General features: G+C 45.4%; 1 protein-coding gene across 1 annotated transcript in view; it reads left to right on the top strand.

The window, feature by feature from the left end:
- DHTKD1 (dehydrogenase E1 and transketolase domain containing 1) overlaps positions 1-24,002 on the top strand; it is an 871,206-nt gene that overhangs the window by 443,755 nt on the left and 403,449 nt on the right. The window contains exon 9 of the mRNA XM_069228664.1: positions 15,702-15,786. Coding sequence (XP_069084765.1) covers positions 15,702-15,786 — 85 coding nt within the window. The remainder of the gene's footprint in view (positions 1-15,701; positions 15,787-24,002) is intronic.

Here is a 24,002-nt window from a genome sequence, read left to right on the forward strand (position 1 = left end):
TCACCAGTGCACCAAATAAATGGGGACCATAAAAAAGCATATCAATCAGTGTGGCTTGAACCTTAGGGGTGTCCCAGCTGAGGTGGTCACTCCTCATTGTTTTCCCTAATTTTCCCACCAGACTTGGCGCCAAAAGGGGGGCTTTGTCTGTGGGGCGGGCATCTCAACTAGCTGGAGTGCCATGGGGCACTGTAACAAGAGTGCTGAGCCTTTGAGGCTCACCGCTAGGTGTTACAGTTCTTACAGTGGGGAGGTGTGAAGCACTTCCACCCAGTACAGGCGTTGTTTCTGGCCACAGAGAGCACAAAGGCTCTCACTCCTGTGGTCAGAAACTTGTCTGAAAGTGGCAGGCTGACACAGACTGGACAGTCCTGCACTAGCAGTTTGGCTAACATACAGGGGGCAACTCTAAGATTCCCTCTGGGTGCATTTTTCAAACAAATCAACACTGGCATCAGTGTGGGTTTATTGTGCTGAGAAGTTTGATACCAAACTTCCCAGTATTTAGTAAAACCATTATGGTGCTGTGGAGTTCGTAATGACAAACTCCCAGCCCAAATACTCAATATGGCCACACTGCGCTTACAATGTCTAAGAATGGACTTAGACACTGTATGGGCATATTGCTCATGCAGATATGCCCTCACCTGTAGGATAGTGCACCCTGTCTTAGGGCTATAAGGCCTGCTAGAGTGGTGACTTACCTATGCCACAGGCAGTGGTTTGTGGGCATGGCACCCTGAGAGGGGTGCCATGTCGACTTTGCCTTTTTCTCCCCACCTGCACACACAAACAGCAATGGCAATGTGCATATGCTTGGTGAGGGGTCCCCCAGAGTGGCATAATACCTGCTGCAGCCCTTAGGGACCTTCCCTGACCACAGGGCCTTTGGTACCATGGGTACCTTTTACAAAGGACTTAACTGTGTGGTAGGGGTGTGCCAATTTTTGGAACAATGTTACAGTTTTTGGGAAAGAACACTGGTGCTGGGACCTAGTTAGCAAGATCCCAGCACACTCTCAGTCAAGTTAGCATCAATAATCAGGCAAAGAGTGGGGAGGGTAACCAAGTCAACAAGGGCACTTTCCTACAATCACCCAATTCTGCCTGTGCAGTCTTACGGTGACTAGCTGCCTCCTGCTGCCGACCCCATACACTGTTCTGCCCTCCTGCTAATGAGCCTAACTCAAACAGGGGTAGGCAGATCCAAGAATATCCTGCAAGGGAGAGGTGTGACCACCTCTCCCTTTGAAATATGTGTGTCTGGGCTGGGGTGCGGTGGCCTCTGAGCACCACCAGACTGCTTTGAAGGGCACATTTAGTGCTCTCCTTGCATAATCTGGTTTGCACCAGTTCTGGAAGCCCAGATTCCCGCTCTGGAATGAAACCACACAAAGGACAGGGAAGTGCGCCCCCTGCCACCACCCCTTAACCCCCACCCCCCCAACACACACACACACACACACACACACACAGACACAATCCAGCTCCTTGGGAGGTGCACAGCTGCTATCTTGGAATCAAGGTGGGCAGAGGCCCCTTGAAGCATCTGACTGGTGAGGCCAGGTAGGTGATGCCCCTGACCTCCTCTGACAGGTGGTTCACTACAGAGAGTGACCAACCCCCTTTTAGGGTTACTTAAGGGCTCCCTTCAGGATGGGTCCTTAGTTCGTCGAGCAAGACTCTTGAAGAAACTCTCTGCAAGACATCTTCTGCTCCTGGCCTCGGGAACCACTGCTGCTCTGCTTTTCAAACTGAAACAAGACTGTATGAAGTTGGTAGGGTTACAGCTGAAACGTTTTCTCCAGCTCCTTCAAGATTTCTGCAACATCCGTGGCTGTGCATCCTCCAGGGTCACAAGGACACTGTATGCATCCATGAAGCAGGAAGGAATCTCTCTTAGAGTGAAGGAGTCACTCCCCTACATCTGCAGGCACCTCAAGACGACATCGACCAGATGATGGATCCTTCTGTCCCACGGACAACTAAAAGGCTCAGCTCACAGATGGTGGTTCTGTCATCCTCCCCGGGTCCAACTTGTCGTCTGACCAACTTGGGAGATAGTGGGCCCTTGATGGTTCTGTGTTATCCTATGGGACATCCGACTCTATAACAGCTTTGCCCCTGGGTGCATGTGGGATTTTTAGTACTTACCTCTGGTAATTTCCTACTCCCCTAGCCCCTGGGACCCTAACACACTTACCTTGGTTGGGCACCTCCATTCTTATACCACTTTCTTAGTATATGGTTTGCCCCCCTGCCCCCCCTCCCCCCCCAAGCAGTTTGCAAGTAAGTAACACTTTTCAATTTTAAAAGTTGACACTCCTAGGAACCAATGCCGTCCTAGGTAAGAAAAAGTGTTAGCACAGTTAACAGGTAAGTACTCGACTTACAATCCTAGTCTTTGTGGGTTAGGATGTCCACAGATCAAAGTTCAGGTTGACCCAAAAAGTGCACCACCAACAACACAGGGCCGGCCGGGTGCAATGGTCAAAGTTGCTGTTGGGTTTTCAATGGAATTCTATGAGGACTTGGGGCATTCAAAAGAAAACAGATTGTAGGTAAGTACCCGCGGTTTCAGGACACAGGTCTGGGGGGTTTAGGTCAGCACCGATGGGGCTGTAGGTCTACACCCAGCACACACCCTCAGCGGCAAAGGGGGGGCCCAGGGCAGGTGCAAAACAGCATTGGCACCCAATTTTTTTCAATGGGAGAACTCTGGGATTCACTAAGATGCTGCAGGTTTCGTCCAAAGGGTCAATTCCAGAAAACCAAAGGCTGGACAGGAAGGAGAGGCGCTATCTGGACGTTGTTGGACCATCGGATGGATTCCCCAAGGCCAGGGGACTTGGGCTATAAGGGTACCTTTGGGCATCAGGAATTTTCATCAGACCCGGTGTTATGCCATTAATTGTGTTTGACCAATGACTTTGTGTTTCACCACTGCGCATATTAGTTGTTCAGTGTTCATCAGTAGCACATTACATGTTGTATTCAGTTTAGCTGCCTATTGGCTTTAACGTGGCATTAGACATTAAATTTTGTATTCAGTGTAGCTGCCTATTGGCTTTAACGTGGAGTTCGACATTGTAGATGAGCTGTGTTTTTTCCACATGATAGACCAAGCTGTGTTTTTCGTATTGTGTTTACACCGAACCCTAGTGTGATAAGAGGGCGTATATTTTGCGTATTCCTCTTTATCCAGCCTGGGAACGAGCGAGGTTTGGAGACTTGGCCACTCCAACTCTTGTTCTGTTCCCACTATGTACAATAGCCAGCATGTTTTGACTAAGGGGCCTGTTAGCAGGCTTTTTGCATTATAAGACGATGTCCCTGGGCAGCAGCGAGGGGGAATTTTCCAGGACTTCAGTCAGGAGCGGACGTCAGCTGCCTGACCTCCCGTTTCGGTTGAAAATCTCTTTCTCGCAGTTGAACAGGAGTCATCAACTTGCAGGCATGAGAAAGATGACGAGCAGTGATAGGCCCTACGGTGATGAATTTTGACTTTTATTCTTTGCTTCGAAGATATGCTATAATATAATCACATGTATTTGCTGTGTACATTGCAATTGAGAAGTACTTTGATATATTTTGCTTTCATTGCTGGGACTACTTTTAAATTGTGCTTCCAACCTACTAATCTTGTCTCTCAAGAACCTCTTGGTGAAATAATAATAATAAATGTATTCTTTTAACTAGAAGTGCATTCCAGAGAGGTCAGCTCGGTCATAAGATAAGGAAAGTAAAACACCCGGTCAGGGATTGGGGGGGTGGCGGCTTTGGATTCAGGCTGCAGGCATTGTCATGTTGGCCTGGAGGGGTCAACCCAGGGTGTACTCGAGGTCAGAATATCTTGGGGACTTTCTCTGGACCGGTGGACTACCTGAACTCAGGCCGTGGCAGTCAGGTGCAGAGTAGACAGGGCTTGCAGATCCAGGGCGGTTCTGGAGTCCTTTTGGAAGGTTTCTTCTTGATAGGGCCTCTGTCGTCCGGAATTCTTGGTCCTCTGCTGGGCATGCAGTCCTCTGGGGGTTTGTAGATGTCGCTGGTCCTGCAGGATGTGTCGCCTTTTTGTAGGAGTCTTGAAGCTGCTGACAGGCTGGTAGTGCTGGGGCCAAGTCATTTGTTGGCTGGATCCTTCACTGCTGGGGTTGTCTTTGCAGTACTTCTTCTTTCTTCTTTTTTGAGGTTGAAAGGAATCTGGCGAGCAAGGTTCAGGGGTGACCCTTAATACTAGATTTAGGGGCGTTACAAGAGTCAGAGGACAGTAGCCAGTGGCTATTGTCCCTGAGGGTGGCTACACCTTTCCTGTGCCCACTGTGGCTACTGTCCCTGAGGGTGGCTACACCCTTCCTGTGCCCACTCCCTTTGAGGAGGGGGTCACATTCCTATCCGAATTGGTCCCGCTCCTCCAAACCAAGATGGAGGATTCTGCAAGGTGGGGGGGGTTAGTTCAGCTCTAGGCACCTTAGCGGTGGTCCTAGGTGCAGTGGTCACTGCTTGTTTTACCTAATTTTCCAAAATACACACGAAAGTACGGGGTTCTCTAAAAGAGGACGTCGCGGATATTAGCGTAGCCCTGGGTTGTATGTATTCCTATTTGGAAGGGTAAAGTCAGTGGAATGTCAGTTGGAAATTGCCGAGTGCATATTCGGAGAGGAACAACGGGGGGTGGGAAAAATTTTCCCACCGGACCTGCTGCCAAAAGTGGGGCTTGGTCCGGGGGACGGCCATCTCTGCTAGATGGAGTACTCTGGGGTACTTTACCAGGAGGCTAGAGGCTTACTGCCAAGTGTTGCAGTTCCTATTGGGGGGGGGAGGGGAGGTGAAGCACCTCCACCCAGAGCAGGCTTTTTTCCTTACCCCACAGAGCACAAATGCTCTCACTCCATAGGGTCAGAAACTTGTCTGTTAGTGGCAGGTTGGCCCAGACTTGTCAGCTGTGCACTAAAGAGTTTGGTACAATACAGGGGGCATCTCTAGGATGCCCTCTGTGTGCATTTTACAATAAATCCGAACACTGGCATCAGTTTGGGTTTATTGTGCTGAGACATTTGATACCAAATGTCCCAGTCTTCAATGAAGCCATCTTGGAGCTGTGGAGTTCATAATGACAAACTCCCAGACTATGTACTTAATATGTCCACACTCCACTTACAATGCCTAAGAATGGACTTATTCACTGTAGAGGCATATTGCTTATGCAGCTATGCCCTCACTCGTGATATAGTGAACCCTCCCTTAGGGCTGTAAGGCCAGCTAGAGGTGTGACTTACCTATGCCACAGGCAGTGGTTTTTGGGCATGGCACCCTCATAGGGATGCCATGTCAACTTTTACCTTTTTTCTACCCACCAACACACACAGCCTGCAGTGGCAGTGTTCATGTGTTTGGTTAGGGATCCCTTAGGGTGGCACAATGCATGCTGCAGCCCTTAGGGATCCTCCCTGACCACAGAGCCCTTGGTACCGCTGGTACCCTTTTACAAGGGACTTAGCTGTGTGCCAAGGGTGTGCCAATTGTGGGAACAATGGTAGAGTTTAGAGAAAGAATATGGTGCATGGGCCTGGTTAGCAAGATCCCAGCACATACTCAGTCAAGTTAGCATAAATACCAGGCAAAACGTGGGGCGTAACCATGCCATAAGGGGCACATTCCTACAATACCAATGTTAGTATAGTCTTAGTGTTGTATTAAAGAATACTTTATTTTTGCAACACCGGGTGTGGTTCTTTCTTGTGGACAGTTACTGACTGACTGACTGATTGATTATTGCAGTATTGCAAGTGCTTTACACTCCTCCCAAATCACCTTTAGAGCTACCTCTAGAGAGGTTTTGCTATTTGGGCACCTAAACACTATCACTAAGGGTTGCCTGGATTCAGTATAGATTGCCACACCATAGGTGTGCACCATAAACTGAGCTAGCCTCCTACGCTCTGTAAGATCGGTTGGGTGGGCTCCCCTGTGCGCATTTGGGGATGCAGGAGAGTAGGAGATTTTCTGCACACAGTGTGGTCCTGTGAGAGTGTACAATCCTGCTGGGAAGCAGTTAGACAGGGACTCTATAATGTAACCAGAATTAAGGTGGCCAATCTGATGAAGACACTGCTACTGAATGCATGAGGGGATGAGCATTTGCCGCACTACACCAAACTGCTGCTAATGGACTGGCGATAGCAAAAAGAAGTATTGCTAGAAGCTGGGCTTGGGAAACCCCTGATGTTCAGGTATGAGCAGACAACATTGATTGGTGTATGATGGCTAAAAAGCTGGTACATGCTGGGTGGAGGTGCCCCAGTAATGGGAGATGCTTTGGAGCCCATGGAGGAGACACCAAGGTTGAGAAGTTTGGATGGAACCGGGACAGGGAGGGAGAAGATGACTAGGTCAATTGGATGGGAAGGGGAGGGAGGAACGGTGAATGCAAGCTGATTCAATTGTCATGGATGTGGCATTTTTATACATTCAACAATGGGAGACACAGTGGCTGTTGACAGGTGTTAGTGTACGTGTTGCATATTTAATAAGAAGTTTAAAAAACAAAAGAATGGTATTTGGATCGGACCAAACCATCTCACCTTACATCATGCTATATAATGTTAAAGTTGGTTATTACACCAGAGATAACTTGCCAGCAAATGAAATTGAAGTTTATCACCTAATTAACACTGGTTTTTGGTTTGATACGAGAATTATACTCACTTTGCATATTCTCAAAATTGACTAAATTACTCTGTAGAGAAGCCTAGACAAGAAACTGTCAGTTTCTAAAAGATTCAGCTTATTAGTGGATGCAATTTGATACTGCAGTCTTCTTTTGGAGAACATGTAGAGAAAAGGCTAATTGTTAGTGCCATGTGTACTGCCATATGGCTTAGTTCGGAAGTATCTGACTTCTAGTTGCAGATTCCTTACCTTATAATTTCCCCCAGGCATCAGTCTGGATCCGAAGATTTTTCTCAACCAATACCCCTATGCACCATCAGATGGTGTCAGTCGGCTGTGTATTCGTCGTTGTCGTTGTGCACACTGGATATGGCATCACGGGTGTATGGGCTGCGAGCTGCCTGCTGTGGCAGTCAGGACTAACCGCCTGACAGAGGTGCTTCAGCCTAAGGCTTCCTCTTCTGAACCACTTTTGCCCTTTAATTTAGCTCTTATTGATGTCCTGCTGGGGTCCTGGCCCTAAACCAGCACCAGGGGTCCTGTGGACAGGACAATCGCCCGCTGCCATTGACCGGCTCCAAATGACCCATTGTTCCTGACACAACACCCAACCCCTGAGAGTTTGATTATCCAAGCTTCCACATCCTCAGGCACATTCCCTTCCGCACTACTGGATTGGTAATCCAAGATGCTGGATCAGCGTGGGAAGAAGATATTTTCTTTGTCCAGGCTGGCATTGTGGTCTCTGAACATTGCATACCTTTTGGGCTTTTACACCCATACTTTATGGACACGTTTTCACAGGTGCTGCAACAGGTCCGGGCCTTTCTCTCCCAAGCTGTTGCTGATGGGAGAGCACAGCACAAGTTCACAATACTTTGTGGGCTGGATACAACCATTTCACTAGGCAAATTGCTTGCATCGACAGTGGCCTTGAGTCGCCACGTCTGGTTAAGAACGTCTGCCTTTTTTGGGGATGTCCATTCCACCCTTATGGACATGCCCTTTGATGGCACCCATCTCTTCGGAGACAAAGCAGACGCGGTGCCCAACCGCTTTAAGGAGTCCAGAGCTATGGCCAGGTCCTTGGGCCTCGCAGCTGCCCCTCACCACCCCCAGCCTGCTTTTCAACCCTTTTGTGGCTTCGGAAGGGGTCACCCAGCCACAGCCATTCTCCTCTGCGTGGCCAGGGATGTGGGACCCAACGTCCTCATGGATCAGGGAGCCTGCAGTCTAGAAAGTCCACTGCCCTTCCCCGTTGCAGCAGCCTCCAAACTTCTAGTCTGACGCCTCCCCACCAGGGACCAGTCAGAGACCGGATTTGCCATCACCTGCCCTTCTGGCAGTCCATTACGTCAGACAGGTGGGTTTTGCAAATAGTTCGAAGGGACTACTCCCTCCCCTTTGAGATTACTTCTCCATCCATGCCACCATCCTGCGATCGAATGATGGAGGATCACCTGGCACTTCTCCATGAGATGAGAGCTCTTCTGGCCAAGGGAGTCTTAGAGAAGGTCCCTGTGCCAGAAGTAAGTTGTGGTTGTTATTCCCACTACTTTCTGGTGCCCAAAATGGACAAAGGGCCACTGCCCTATCCTAGACCTTTGGTCCCTCAATCTCTTCCTCAAGAAGGAGAAATTCAAAATGCTCAGTCTGGCTCAGGTTCTATCTGCCCTGGACCCAGGAGACTGGATGGTAGGGTTGGACTGGCATGATGCCTATGTCTTATTGTCTACCTGCCTACTCACAGACGTTACTCGCGGTTCATAGTAGGCCACGAGCATGTTCAGTTCACTGTGCTCCCCTTTGGCCTTACCAGCGCCCCTCCGGTATTCACCAAAGTGATGGCATTGGTCGCAGCTCATCTGCGCAGGTAAGGGGTGTCAGTTTCCCCTACCTTGACAACTGGCTGTTGAAGGCGGGTTTGTCCCAGGCAGCCGTTTCCCACCTCCAAACCACGGCAAACCTCTTGAGGTTGCTGGGCTTCACTATAAGTGCCAAAGTCATTCCTGACTCCCTCTCCGACGCCCCCTTTCATTGGAGCTGTTCTGGACACTATGCTGTTTTGGGCTTATCCTCCCGAGCAGTGAGTCCAGGATATTCAGGTTATAATACTGAAGTTTTAGCCTCTGTCCTGGATTTCAGGGGGCCTCATGGCATCCTGTATCCTGTTGGTGACACATGCCAGATGGCTTATGCAGACACTGCAGTGGGACCAGTGGGCGCAGCATCAGGGGAATCTCTCTGGCATGGTGCAGATCTTGGAGGGAACTGCGTGAGATATGGTTGCTTTTGAACTGCATTTGGGTAACAGGCTGATCCCTATCCATTCCCCAACCAAATATGATAGTAGTGACAGATGTGTCACTCCTGGGATGAGGCGGGCACAATGTAGAGGTGGAGATCAGAGGTGTCTGGTCTCCGTTGGAGTCCGGGCTCCACATCAGTCTTTTGTAGTTCAGGGCGATCAGACTGGCATTGAAAGCATTCCCTCCCTCTCTCAAAAGGAAAGTAGTGCAGGTGTTCACATACAATACCACCGCCATGTGGTACTGGAACAAGCAGGGTGGGGTGGGGTTGTGGACCCTTTGTCAGGAGGCTCTGGACATGGCTGGAACATTAGGGCATGTCCCTGGTGGTTCAGTACCTGGCAGACTGAACCCCAGAGCAGATGAACTCAGACGACAATTGTCTGGTCAGTCACGAATAGCATCTCCATCCAGATGTGGTGCAAGTTTTCTTTCAGCAGTGGTTATGGGCCTATGCCCAGGAGACTGAACTTGTAAGTGCTTTACTTACCTGAGAAACTAACCAATACTTACCTCCCCCAGGAACCGTTGATTTTTGCAGAGTCCAGTTTTAAAATAGCTTATTGACATTTATGCCTAAACTGTGTACATTACTGTTTTAATTCAAAGTTCCCTACTTACCTGTGTGAAGTACTTAACAATTTATGTACTTACCTCAAAACTGAATCTTGTGGTTCTCAAATAAATTAAGAAAGGAATATACGATTGGCCTGGAGTAAGTCTTTGAGTGTGTGTTCTCATTTATTGCCTGTATGTGTACAACAAATGCTTAACACTACCCTCTGATAAGCCTACTGCTCGACCACACTACCACAAAATAGAGCATTAGTATAATCTAATTTTGCCACTATCAACCTCTAGCAGGAACCCTTGGACTCCGTGCACACTATCTCTCAACTGTAGGAAGTGGATCAGCGGTGGGGTCTAAGACTGCATTTGCTGGACTACTCAGCCAATACCTGATCACACAACAAAATTCCAAAAATTGGCATTAGAAATGTATTTTTGGCTATTTTTCTAAATTTTTTAAAGTCCTGCTAGGTCCTTGTATAAGTCCCTTTTAGCATTTCCTTTTGAAGTTTAAAAGTTTGTAAATGTTAGGATTTAAGTTCTAGAAGTAGTGTTTGGTTTTTTAAAAAGTTATCCCAACTTTTAGAGTCATAATAAGTCAAACATATGAGACAGTGATGGAACTCAATCTCATACCTTATCTGCAGCTAGGGATGTCAGAGTTAAGGTCTCTCTGTAAGACAAAAAAGATAAAAGCTGGGCCCAACCCTACCAAGGCAAAGCTCCAAGACCACCCCTCTGATATGGAGGAAGCTCCTTCAGATGGGGAAATTAGTGAACAGGAGGAAGAACTCCTGTAAATAGGCAGGACAGGGTTCCTAGAACACTGTCCCCAAAAATCATAGTCAGAGAGCCTGGTTATTCCACAGGGGAGTCCAGTGCCTCTGTTAGCATTGAGGACAGCCTCAATGAAGAGGACATCCTTTTAGCAACGATGGGCAAGAGATTGGCTTTGGAGAAGTAGCTCCTAGCCATAGAAAGGGAAAGAAGAGAAATGGGTTAACTCCCACAGATGGTGGCAGCTACTTAAATAGGGTCAGAGAGAATACTGACATCCTAAAAACCCCCAAAGGGATTGAAACCAAATATGAAGAAGGTGATGACATCACCAAATGGTTCACAGCTTTGGAGAGGGCTTGTGCAACCAGAAAAGTAAGCAGATCTCACTGGGGAGCTCTCCTTTGGGTAATGTTCAGATGTCTCACACTGGTAAAGATGTAGAATCTTATGACCTCATGAAGGCTACCCTGATTGAGGGCTTTGGATTCTCCACTGAGGAGTACAGGATTAGGTTCAGGGGGGCTCACAAATCCTCGAGCCAGACCTGGGTTGATTTTGTACACTATTCAGTAAAAACACAGGATGGTTGGGTAACTGGAAATGAAGTGCATGACTATGATGGGCTTTATAATTTGTTTATGAATTTAAGTAACTGCTTCAATGAAAAGTTGCATCAGTATCTGGTAGACCTAGGTCCAATTTCTTCCCAAGAATTGGGAAAGAAGGCAGACCAGTGGGTCAAGACTAGAGTAACCAAAACTTCCACGGGGTGACCAGAAGAAAGGGGTTACAAAGCATCCCCAGGAGAAAGTGGATGACACTAGAAATAAAGACAAAGAGTCCTCTGCAGGCCCCCAAAGACCTGTCCAGGTGGGTGGACGGGCCCCAAGACACAACCCAAAACAAAGGTGGATAGCAGGGTAAGAACTGGTATGTCACTAAGGCATGGTGCCACAATAGTAGACAGACAGGGCACCACACATAGGACACCTCTTGTCCCAAAAACAAACCCCTAGCAAAACCCCAGGGGTGACCATTGTAGCCATTGGGGATGACTCCTCAGAAGAGGAGGTCCTCATAGCCTTCAACTGGAGAAAGGGCCCAACAGGTGAGTTGGAGATTCCAGAGGGAAGTAGACACTTCCACCACCTACTGGTGAATGGAATCCCAGCCACTGCCCTGAGAGGCACTTGTGCCAGTCACACTATTGTGCATGACAAGCTGGTGCTCTCAAACCAGTACATGCAAGGTGAGATTCGCAGAGTAAGGGTTAGCCCAGACAAGGTCACTAATAGGCCTGTGGCTTTAGTGCCCCTAGACGTGGGTGGGACATTTAGCTGGAGAAGGGTGGTAGTCAGTACAGACCTCCCCCTTGATTGTCTCATTTGAACTGACTACTCAGAGGTTAGTCAGAGCCCAAGAGAGGAACTAGTCCAGTGTCAGACCTCTGCCAAGGATTCTGGAGGTGCTGCCCCTGCAGTAACTGCAAGTAGGCTTCATAAGAAAAAGAAAAGAAAACAGTGCAGGAAAGGTGGACAACCTTTAGCCAAGGTTCCAGCAAGCCAAGGAGAGTCTGATCCAGTAGGGGAGAACTCCAAAAGTGGCACTGGTAAAGTCCAACCTGACCCACAAGAAGTCCTGACTAGTTAGGCAACTGTTAAGCATTAGTGGGTGGCTCCTCAGCTAACAGAAGAAAGAGTGGAAGAAGTGTATTTACTACAAGATGTGGTAACCCCCCACTTTACCACAGCAGACAGGCACCCTGAACCCAAAGAAGCCTGTAACCTAGCCCCTTCCTTTGTTGGTAAAGAGCTAAAGGTGTGGTTCTGGGCACTGACCGCTGTCAGTGGCCTCTGCTGGGTGTTAGCCTTTATGACTTCACTGTCCTTGCCATGGTGGTCTGACCCCATGACAAATAGCATGTTAGGCCCCCTGACCCTGTTGGTCATGGTGGGGTTACTCCAGCTATGGGTAACCTGTTTGGGTAAGCTTGTGGTGACCCTGGCTAAAATAAGATTAGCAGAGGTGGGTACCTCTAACCCCAAAATAGAGAGAATGGGTGAAGACACTAAAAACACAGACAAGAAGCAATTCAGACTAGGTCCTATCACTGTGGAAGTAGGTCAGTTCCCCAGAGGGAATGACCTGAACAGGAGGATGTAAGGCAGAGTAGGCCCTGCAACAAACCAGCCTGTTTTCCCAACTCTTCCTCGCCTGACAGACTAGGAAGACTCTCCAAGCTTTGGCTGAGTCTCCTGGCCTGTGAGTTGGGGGGGTGGCTTGTGTAGGAAAATGGCTCCCTGTTGCAGTTACATCCCACTTTTTGCCTGATATTGATGCTGACTTGACTAAGTAGTGTGCTGGGACCCTGCTAACCAGGCCCCAGCACCAGTGTTCTTTCACTAAAAATGTACCATTATTTCCACAATTTGGCACACCCCTGGCACACAGATAAGTCCCTTGTAAAAGGTGCCAGTGATACCAAGTGTCCTCTGACCAGGGAAGGTCCCTAAGGGCTGCAGCATGTGTTGTACCAGCCTAAGGGACCCCTTACCTAAGAGATGCATACTGCCATTCCAAATTGTGTGTGTTGGTGGGGAGAAAAAGGCAAAGTCGACATGGCATCCCCCTCAGGATGCCATGCACACAAAATACTGCTGTGGCATAGGTAAGTCACCCTTCTAGCACGCCTTAAAGCCCTAAGGCAGAGTGCACTATACCACAGGTGAGGGCATAGCTGCATGACCACCACAGTCCTCGAAATGATGAGGGGGTACGTAGGCCAACATCAAGAATCCATGGGACACGGAATAGACCAGCAAGAGATGAAAATTTTAGCCCATCCAAGTACTGTTACATAATGCTACACAATGACAATTAAATTAATAAAATAACAATAATAGTGCCCACTTTTTGCTCACAGAATGTTCTAATATGTTTGATCAATATTGATCAAATTTTGAAAAATCAGTGCTCAGGTGATTACAAGGTGAATATAAAGGAAAACAAAGTGTGTGTAAAAAGATGAACAGTGACAAAGGAACATGTGGTAGTTCTTGTAGTGGGTGCAGATCACTTATTAATTGCCCACCTAAAGCTACTTCAGTCCTTATAGTGACCCGTTCAATTACCAGGGCCGAAACCCAAACCCCCAAAAAGATTCTGACAGTTGGAAAAGAATAATAATTGCCATATGGCTAGTTTATTGGGAATTCTTTTTACACACTTTCCACAGATTTTCTTTATATTCACCATGTCATCTCCTGAATACTGATTTTTTTTAAATGTGATCTATATTGATCAAATATAATACGTAATTTTGTTACCAAAAAGTATGATTATTATTACGGTTTTATTATTTGGATTATTCATGAGTGTGCTTACTCTTAAAATAATTTGTCAATATTTGGACATCCATACCTCCTTACTTGTTTTGCTTGAAACCCCTGTTGCATATTTATATACAGTACTGGTTCCAAGTGGTTTTGGGCTAACCCTGTTGTAATAAATATACAATGACTAGTGACGCAAAAATGGGAAAACTTTCATAAGCTCCCCAAACCTTCAGGCTCCAGGGTTACCTCAGGCCTTCAACTAGTATAGACACAAGATGATGTAAGCTGCCAACATCACAATCAAGGGGCGTGCCCCCCATTGGAGCTCTGTGCTTAAAAGCTCAGAAAAACAGTGAACGGTATCTGTGCTTGGGAGCTGTGAATGGATTTGCCAGACCAAGTTAGGAACTTTGTCATTTGGCTCAGTTGTCTGTGCGTTTGATGGCTGGTAACTTTAAGTCTCCCAGCACCATTGGGGATAATTTTTTATTACTGGTGTTTTGGGAAAACTAAGCTAGAAAATCCATAAAGCTTCCAAGAATAAACATTAATCTCTTGAAGAACCATAAAAACACTCTTAACAAGACCTCAGGCTGGCATTATACTGTGCATACATAAGAACTGTGTAAGAGAAATATTTTTGCCCAAAAAATGAAAAAACATATTTGTCAACATTATTCCCCGAAATTATTTGTCCCATCCAGTACTTGCTCATTATATAGCAATAACCCACTGAGCATTTCTGTTAACTCTTAATAATTTTTTGAATTGTGTCCCACAGGCATAGACTTAAAAATCTCAGTATATTTATGAATATAGCCTTAAAGATCTCACTGACAGTTAAGGTAAATGTTCATTTTGCAACTATAATGTTTAGTAGTACCTGTTCAGGTGAGTGGTTCTACGTCCTAACATCCTTGATCTGCTCCAAGAACCAGATTGGACCTGGAAAAATTGATATAGCTGTCCTACACAATTAGATGGTGATTGTTTGCATCGCAACATTGGAATCCAGACATGACATCATTGTGACAATATAGCTCCCCCCTTTTTTCAAGTCAGCTCTTTTTCATCCCCCTTTCGACTTGGATTCAAAATAGTTTTGCTTGAAACGCTTTTCCACTAAATTCTATATTTTGCTGAGTCAGGCAGGATGTCTCCAACCAGAAGCCGGGTTTCAAACCTTGTCGCTCCTTTCACGGACATGAGGTCTGTCTGTGGTGGTTGCGGTCTAAGCATGACCCATGCACTCAGTGACCATTAAAGAGCTCAGAGTAAAACCTCTCTATGATGCTGGCACACAGCAGCTGTCAGACTGTGTTGATCCCACTCCAGATCCTTATGCTCGCACATGGCCATCAAATCTTCAAAGCAGGCGTCAGTGAGTGATCAGGTTAAGAAAGGTATAGGAAGTACAACAAGATGAATTTCTCAGCATCCAGGCACCAAACCTGGTCTATATATTAATCTCCTGATAGGCAGCATCACTCCCTGACTCAGTATCCCGTGCAGATCACTCTAGTTCCTGGGTTTCTGTCAGTCTCTCAGGGTTACAACCAGAGGATACCTGAGAAGGTTCATGGTTGCTAGATATGCAGTAGGAGAGTTACATTTTTATTGCGATTAATCATGCATTTGCTAATGGGTATCCACCTCCGAAGAACCTTACTGTAGTCTGAAAGGAAGTCTGGGGGGCAAAGGCGATTGCCTTTTATCCATGTCCAAAAGAAGACGTTTTAATGCTATTACCATGCAGTTGAAAGTTTTTAGAGCTTACTCAGTAACTTCCTCTGAATATAAAATAGCATAGTGAACATGTTGCATTCCTAGAGTACCCAACAATGAAGAGATGACTAAAAGTGAGTAACACCATGTATTTGTTCAGGAATTAGAAAATGTGCACTTAAAATTGCCCTACATGGTTAGTTAAATAGTTGTCAAACTGACTATAATGAAAATGCAAATAGAGCTTAAAATGCATTTACTAAAATTAAACTGTTTGTTGATTCTGAATTAAGAGTTCTTTTTTCACTTGCAGGCGAGGATACAAAAGCTGCAGGAGGGATCAAAACTTGATTGGGGTTTAGCTGAGGCTTTAGCATTTGGTTCATTGCTTTGCCAAGGTAAGAAGTATCCTATCCTTTATATTGCTGTATCCAACCTAGTCATTCCCAATGTGTGGAAAAACACAGGTTTGTGAAGTTTACTGAGAACTACTGAAATTGCTTATCACGTTGTTAACTGGCTTTTTGAGCTGCTCCCATACACTTTGACCCCAAATTGTTTCACACCATGCAAGTTCTCCCTTTAAGTCAACCAAGGCAGGCAGTAAAGTGTGCTGCTTTCAACTCCGAGGACTATCACTCAAAGGCTAACTCAATTCCTAGCTGTAGCTGTTACTAGTGTTGCTTTTGCTGCCTGGAGATTCTCCTCGTCTGTGTTAAACTGAAGGGCTGCTCTTTCTCTTTTTTTGTCCTCAAATGTCTGCTGTAGAACCCATGAGGATTGTAAAGATGATCTGTCATGGTTTCCTTCATACCTTTTGGTCGCACACCTGAAGAAGCAGGCTGAACTGCAGGAGAAGTGAGCATTGGCAATGCCAATAGGTCTGGTCTTTTATTAGTGAATGTCCCTGTTAATTAGTGGGTGTGATTGTGTGCAGGGGGCTCAGTAGAAGGGAAAGTCAGCGAATGCCACAGTTCAGTGAATGGGTGGTTGAATGTGAGTAATTGGGTGAATTCGGATTTGTAGGTCAATGGGAGTTGTATGCGGTTAAGTAAATTTGAGTCAGTAGTGAATGAGTGGGTAGATAGGCTGAAGATAAGCAGTTGAAAGTGAGTTGGTGGGTGGCTGAAGGAGAGTGAATTAGTCTGTGTAAAGATAGTGTTTTAGCCACAGTCTAGGCAGTGATCTCTGTTTACCGTCTGATAAAGGATGCTGTCTTCTTCTTGTAGGCCCTTAAGTGACACTCACTAGTGGGAAGTATCTGGTTAATGCTTAAAGCAGCTCTTGGTTCTTAGCCCATTATCATGTGAGCAGGAGGTGTCATTCTTCTTTCATGAAACCCGCATTTTATGAGGAGAAATTGCCTCCAAAGGGATTAGCTCATCCAAGTATTTTTGTTTTTTCCTTTCTAAAATATTCCTCACCTCAATGCATGATTTTCAAACATCCTCCCTCTTGGGTGCGACAGGGCTTTTCCAAATGTAAGCATATAAAGAGTAGTCACACCTGCTGCTGCATTCACTGTCAGACAGTTTAGTAGCACAAATCTCTGGTAGAACGCTTGCCTTGAACACTGTTGTGCTATCTGTTAGTCTGTGCTAAATCATCATCACTTCCAGATTATCGTGTGCTACAATAAAACTTGTCTTATAATGAGGGAGGTGCTAGAGGAAAAGCCCATGTTGTTGGTGAGATTCTGGATCTGAATTAAAAGTTTTGAGTTTCAGAGCAAAGGTTTGTTTTGCGTTTGGTAAAATATTAGGCAGGATACTGGTCTTGGGGTAAGGACAAAAAATCATAGGAATGATTAGTTGAGGATTCAGTAGGGCAAGGCTAAATGTTGAGTATGTATTAGTGCATTTCTACATGTGTACGTACACTGTTATGTAAAAATATGCATGCATAGAAATAACACAAGACTTCAGAACTTGACTTTCAATGTTCCCGAACCTCAAACTTCAACTATGATTTCTGCATTGCTGTCATTTAAGTTGTAAGCCTTAGAATAGTTTCCCACAGTGTGCATGGAAGCAAATCTCTTTTTTTCCGCAGTTAAATCTAAGGAGGATGTGAATCTAGCATGCCCAGTATGAAAAGGACACCCTCTACATAGCCTGTACAGGCCACAGTTTTCCAGATTAATGTCCCTGAAACCAACATGACAAAGTCATATTGCCCCATACGTTTTCCTAGTGTGCTCCTAAATATTCTGAAATGATGGTAAAATGAGGCCTGTTACAATGAAAGTTCATTCAAAGTGTGCCTGTGCTTATAAGAGATAGATTTGCTTCAAATCCTGGCATGCACTGTAATTAGAGTGGTCTCTGAGAGAGAGTTAGTTTTTCCGGTTTGTGAGAGTTGGACCTAGGAACACTGCAGGTATTGTATTTCCCCAATTTCCACAGACTTTTATTCTTGGAGCTTTATTTTCTGCAGTGCCTGAAAAGGTCTATGTTGTCTGTCTTAATGTGCGCTTTGTGTAACAGTGTCCAGAAGGACATTAAAGGTTCCTGAACAGATCAGACTACATAGCACGCCGGAGGACATTATGGCTAAAGAAAAGGCAGAAAAGGACTCATGAGAGGGGTTCCTGAAACTCCTGTCATTGTCCATCCCACTTGACGTTGGCCAGAGGCATTGTGCTGACGTGCTTGCCATCGGAAGTTGGGTCTCTGTCTTTTTTTTTTTAAACACAAACTTTATTGTATTTTCAGCAAAGTACAACAGTGCATTCCAGTAGTATTGCATTGAACTGCCGGCATCCTGCATATATAAGCGTAAAATCATAGGAAATGCATATATATAGAACAAAACACAGGTTAGTCCATAAAGTCATCATCCAAACATTATATTTCAGGGTCCCAGGAACTGGATGGGCACCACAGGCCAGAGTAGGAGTCTCTCCAGAGACTCCAGGTGCTGGCAGAGGGAAGTCTTTGCTGTCCCTGAGACTTCAGACAACAGGAGGCAAGCTCTAAAACAAGCCCTTGGAGATCTTCAAAAGATGGAAGGCATACAAAGTCCAGTCTTTGCCCTTTTACTCGGGCAAAAGCAGCAACTGTAGGATAGCTCCACAAAGCACAGTCACAGGCAGGGCAGCTCTTCTTCCTCAGCTATTCAGCTCTTCTCCAGGCAGAGGTTCCTCTTGGTTTCCAGAAGTGTTCTAAAGTCTGTGGTTTTGGGTACCCTTCTTATACCCAATTTCTCCTTTGAGGTAGGCCTACTTCAAAGCAAAGTCTCTCTTGAATGTGAAATCCTGCCTTGCCCAGGCCAGGCCCCAGACCCTCACCAAGGGGTTGGATACTGCATTATGTGAGGGCAGGCACAGCCCTTTCAGGTGTGAGTGACCACTCCTCCCCTCCCTCTTAGCACAGATGGCTCATCACGGAATGCAGACTACACCCCAGCTCCCTTTGTGTCACTGTCTAGTGTGAGGTGCAACCAGCGCAACTGTCAAACTGACTTAGACAGGGAATCCACAAACAGGCAGTCACAGAAATGGTATAGGCAGGAAAATGCTCACTTTGTAAAAGAGCATTTTCAAACACACAATCTTAAAATCAACTTTACTAAAAGATGTATTTTTTAATTGTGAGCTCAGAGACCCCAAACTCCAGATGTCTATCTGCTCCCAAAGGGAATCTACACTTTAATCAGATTTAAAGGTAGCCCCCATGTTAACCTATAAGAGGGACAGGCCTTACAGCAGTGAAATACGAATTGAGCAATATTTCACTGTCAGGACATATAAAACACATTACTATGGGCCTGATTACAACTTTGGAGGAGGTGTTAATCCGTCCCAAATGTGACGGATATACCACCAGCCGTATTACGAGTTCCATAGGATATAATGGACTCGTAATACGGCTGGTGGTATATCCGTCACTTTACCGTCACTTTTGGGACGGATTAACACCTCCTCCAAAGTTGTAATCAGGCCCTATATGTCCTAACTTAAACATATACTGCACCCTGCCCTTAGAGCTACCTAGGGCCTACCTTAGGGGTGCCTTTTATGTAAGAAAAGGGAAGGTTTAGGCCTGGCATGTAGGTACACTTGCCAAGTCGAATTTAAAGTTAAAACTGCAGTGGCAGATCTGAGACGTGATTACAGAGCTACTAATGTGGGTGGCACAACCAGTGCTGCAGCCCCACCAGTAGCATTTGATTTACAGGCCCTGGGCACCTCTAGTGCACTGTACTAGGGACTTACTAGTAAATCAGATATGCCAATCATGGATAAACCAATCAACAGTACAATTTACACAGAGAGCATATGCACTTTAGCACTGCTTAGCAGTGCTAAAGTGCTCAGAGTTCATAAGCCAACAGCAACAAGTCAGAAAAAATAGGAGGCAGGAGGCAAACAGATTGGGGAATGACCCTGCATAAACTCAAAAGTCTAACAGAACACCCATGATTTGTTAACATTTATTAGAAGACCATAAAGTTATCCAAACGTGGTTAGTGCCTCCATAATGTCTCGCAAACCCTTCTGAAGATCTCTCAAATAGAGTACCATGTCATCAGGCGTACAATGCAAAAGTTGGGTCTCTGTCATTGTCAAAACTGAAACACCATTGTGTGGTATCTAAAAGATTGATCCTGAAACCCTCTCGCTGCTTCATGTTGAGGCTTTCAATGCAAAAGAGCTCATTGAGGCTCGCCGTCAAGCCACTCAACATTGGAGCTTTATATTAGATCGATGTCGAGTGTCCTTGTGTTCCTATGCTTCTATAATTAAGGCTCTACATCGTAGGTTCTTCAGTGATAGTCATAAACACTTCAGTGATTCAGCGCTGTGCAGTCTTTTCTTCTCTCTCTCCCTCTCTCTATATATATATATATATTTATACATATATATATATATATATATATATACATATAACAAAGGAGAACTCTGGGAAGTTCCCAATTTTAGGTGGAGAGCTGCTCTGATAAGGAGCACCCTGCAACACCAGTGACACTCTAGATTTGCTCACCTCAAATATCTGCTTATCTAGCAAAGTTTTTAAGCAAAGGATCAGCACAGTGCTATCCTCGCCGAGCTCGATAGTGACAGTCTTTTGCCATTTGTACAGCAAAATCTTTAAGCATAGGATTGACACAGAGAAAACCATTTTAAACATTTACCCATTGAACAAAAATCCTTAGAACTACAAACAAAATGACAAAACTGCTCTATGCTCAAGGAAGAAAACCTTTTTTTTTTCCGAAGGCACCATACTAAAGGTGTATGTGCAGTTCTTCATCCATGCTCAAACCTGTTGGTTCCTTGGAATCTAGTCTTAAAATGGACTTTGATTCCGGTCTGCATAGCTCTTTCTCTCTTTCCCCACCTTTCTTCCTACAAGGGACATTATCTATTCCTGTAAATCTCAAACGACTTTTATCTCTCTGGTGTTCCTTCATGAAATGTCTGTCTACTGAGTACATGGCATCCTGATTTTTAATGGCACATAAGTGCTGAAGTATACACTTATGGTCATAAGAATGGTACCTTCACCATATATTCTCTACCAGGAACATTTTAAAATGTATACTCCATTCTCTATCCTACCAGTCAGTTTACCCCTGATATTCATCACTTGTACTTGTGGAGTCCAAATCCGTGTAGATTTCTCTCCTTGTTTACATGCCTTGCATTTACTTCATTTCTTGAATCATTCTTTAGGTTTAAGTCAAGTTTCCCTTCACTCTCCATACATCTCTTTTGACTATGCGGTTTCTTAGTAACCTCGCTCTTCTGAAGGTTATTTGCAGTTTTCTAGTTAACAGACTGCCGAAAATAGTATCAAGTGCCGATGTTTGTGTAATATTGTTCTGACTTGTGGCTGACAGATTTTATAAGTAGTTATGAATCTTCACCCTTCTTTGCCCTTAAAAGGATTTGTACATCTCCCTTTACCATCGAGAACCTTTTCATGCTTTAATCTAGCTACTCTTGCTTTAGCTGAGATCAACATTGGTTCAGAGTTCCCCCCCTCTGTCTAAATTGCTGAATGATTTAATTTTCTGTTGCAAGAGTGTCATCAGTATCACATGTCATTTTGGCCATTAGGAGCTTTTGATAATGTATACTTTGTTTGAGTGCTTTAAGTAGTAACTCTGGGCTTGGAATGTGCTGTTCCCTAATGTTAGTTTTCTAAAGATGGTTGGTGTAATTCTATCATCCTGCACCTGCATTTTTACATCAAGAAATACTGTTTCCCTAGCATATAAGGTGCATGTGAATCTTAAATTCAAGTCATTCTCATTGATGGTATGCACATATCGTTCAGCTTCATCTCGTCCTCCTTTCCACAACATGAATAGCTCATCAATGATCTTAACCCTTAAAATGTGTTTGGTCCCCATCTCCATGTCTGATTTATTTACCACTTGCTTCTCCCACCAGCCCATATGCAAATTAGCTTAGCTGGGGTTGATGCAGTTGCCCTTGCCATACCCCTTTGCTGTTCAAATAACTCATTATTGAACCATAATATATATCTAGCATTACTCCATCGTTTTCAACACCAGTTGGTTATGTTTATAAACCCTTATGAGCCTACCTTTCAATTAATGTTGAATAGCTCTCAAACCATCTTCATGGACTGTACTAGTATACTGAAAAGATAGCTCCAGCGTCATCATAAGCATTTCATGTTCCCATTTCACATCAAATATTTGCTTCTGATAATCAGCGGTATCCTATATATATGAAGGTGAAGCTGCCACCATTGGTCTAAGATAAAAACTTGGACGTACTTTCAAATACTCTCTTGTGTCTCAGTTATGGGTCTGCCTGGTGGTTTAACAAGATTTTTGTGCACCTTAGGTGTCAAAGAAAATTGGTAGTTTAGGATATTCTACTCTGATACTTGCGATTTGCTAGAAGTTTTAGGGTTTCTAAAATTGGGCAACTTATGAGGGAATCAGCTGTTCATCTTTAAATGATCACAGACAACTAGCAACAGCTGGAACAGCACAGGCCTCAAAAAACCATAAAAATGTTACTAGATCTGCAGATCGAGTAGCTTGAATAATCTACTGGACCTAACTGTAATGTACTTGACCTGGAAACGGGTCTCAAATTGAGTATAAATATTGTATCTTACAGTCGCCTTTTTCTTTATTCTCACATGAGTGCACCTTCAAATATGTTAGATCAGCATTTCTGCTCTATAAACAATCCTTTTTTGTTTGATTAAATACACTAAACGTTTGCTCCATGTATAATAAATGTAGGGTACACATAATCAATGCATGGCTTGCCTCTTCATTTACTAATAGCTTTGCCATCAGGGCACTAGTGTTTCTCAGTTTGTTTAAACACTCACTTTTAATAAATAAATGTTCGATGGCATCTGTCGCTGTAGATACACATGTTGTGCATAGCCCGCCATCTGGTGTTGGGTCGGAGTGTTACAAGCTGTTTTTCTTCGAAGAAGTCTTTCGAGTCACGGGACCGAGGGACTCCTCCTCTTTGTCTCCATTGCGCATGGGCGTCGACTCCATCTTCGATTGTTTTCTTTCCGCCATCGGGTTCGGACGTGTTCCTTTCGCTCCGGGTTTCGGAACGGAAAGTTAGCTAAATATCGGAAAAATTACGTCGGTATTGTTGCGTTCGGGATCGGCTTAGTTAGAATCGACACCGAATCGAAGAGTGAAGAGCTCCGGTACCCTTCGGGGTAGTTTTCGATCCCCCTTCGGGGCCTGGTCGGCCCGACCGCGTGTAAAACAACGCTGATGGAACGGACCCCGTTCCGTTTCTGTCCTAAATGCCACAACAAATACCCGTATACAGACCAACATTTGGTCTGTAACCTGTGCCTGTCGCCTGAGCACAGTGAAGAGACTTGCGAGGCCTGTCGTGCGTTCCGGTCCCGAAAAACACTCCGTGACCGTCGAGCCAGAAGACTGCAGATGGCGTCCACGCCGACAGCTCACCAAGAGTTCGAGGAACAAGAGGAAGAAGAAACCTTCTCGATCAATGATTCGGACTCCGAAGAATTCGACGACCAAAGAACTGTGAGTAAGACGTCGAAGCCAGCACACAAGAAAAGTGACAAGGCCCAGGGGACGCCACTGCCACCAGGCCATGGCTCGACCCATAAATTCGGTGACCGCCCATCGGCACCGAAAAAAGCCGAAATGGTGCCGAGATCGTCCGACTCCGGTCGAGACACCGGCACACAGCCTTCTCAGGACCGAGAAAGTGCTGTTGAAAAACATCGACGCCGAGATATCGGAGCCGAAACTGCTCGACGCAGACACAGCGGCACCGAGGAAGATCGACGCCGAGAGGCTTCGACTCCGAAAAAGAAGAAGGTCACTTCGGAGCCGAAAAAGAGTACAGACAGGGTTTCGGTGCAAAAACAACCCGCAACCGACCCACCTACCGGTTCCTATTCAGAGGAGCAATCACTGTCCTCTCAGATGCGAAAGCATAGATTTGAGGAAGAGTTGCAATCCACCGAGGTGGACCACACTCAGAAACGTATTTTTATACAGGAAGGAACAGGGAAAATAAGCACCCTTCCCCCTATTAGGAGAAAAAGGAGACTGGAGTTTCAATCACACCAAGCACCACAAACAAAAATGGTGAAAAAGGTAACTCCGCCACCCT

The sequence above is a fragment of the Pleurodeles waltl genome, chromosome 4_1, assembly GCF_031143425.1.
Source record: "Pleurodeles waltl isolate 20211129_DDA chromosome 4_1, aPleWal1.hap1.20221129, whole genome shotgun sequence".
NCBI lineage: Eukaryota > Metazoa > Chordata > Amphibia > Caudata > Salamandridae > Pleurodeles > Pleurodeles waltl.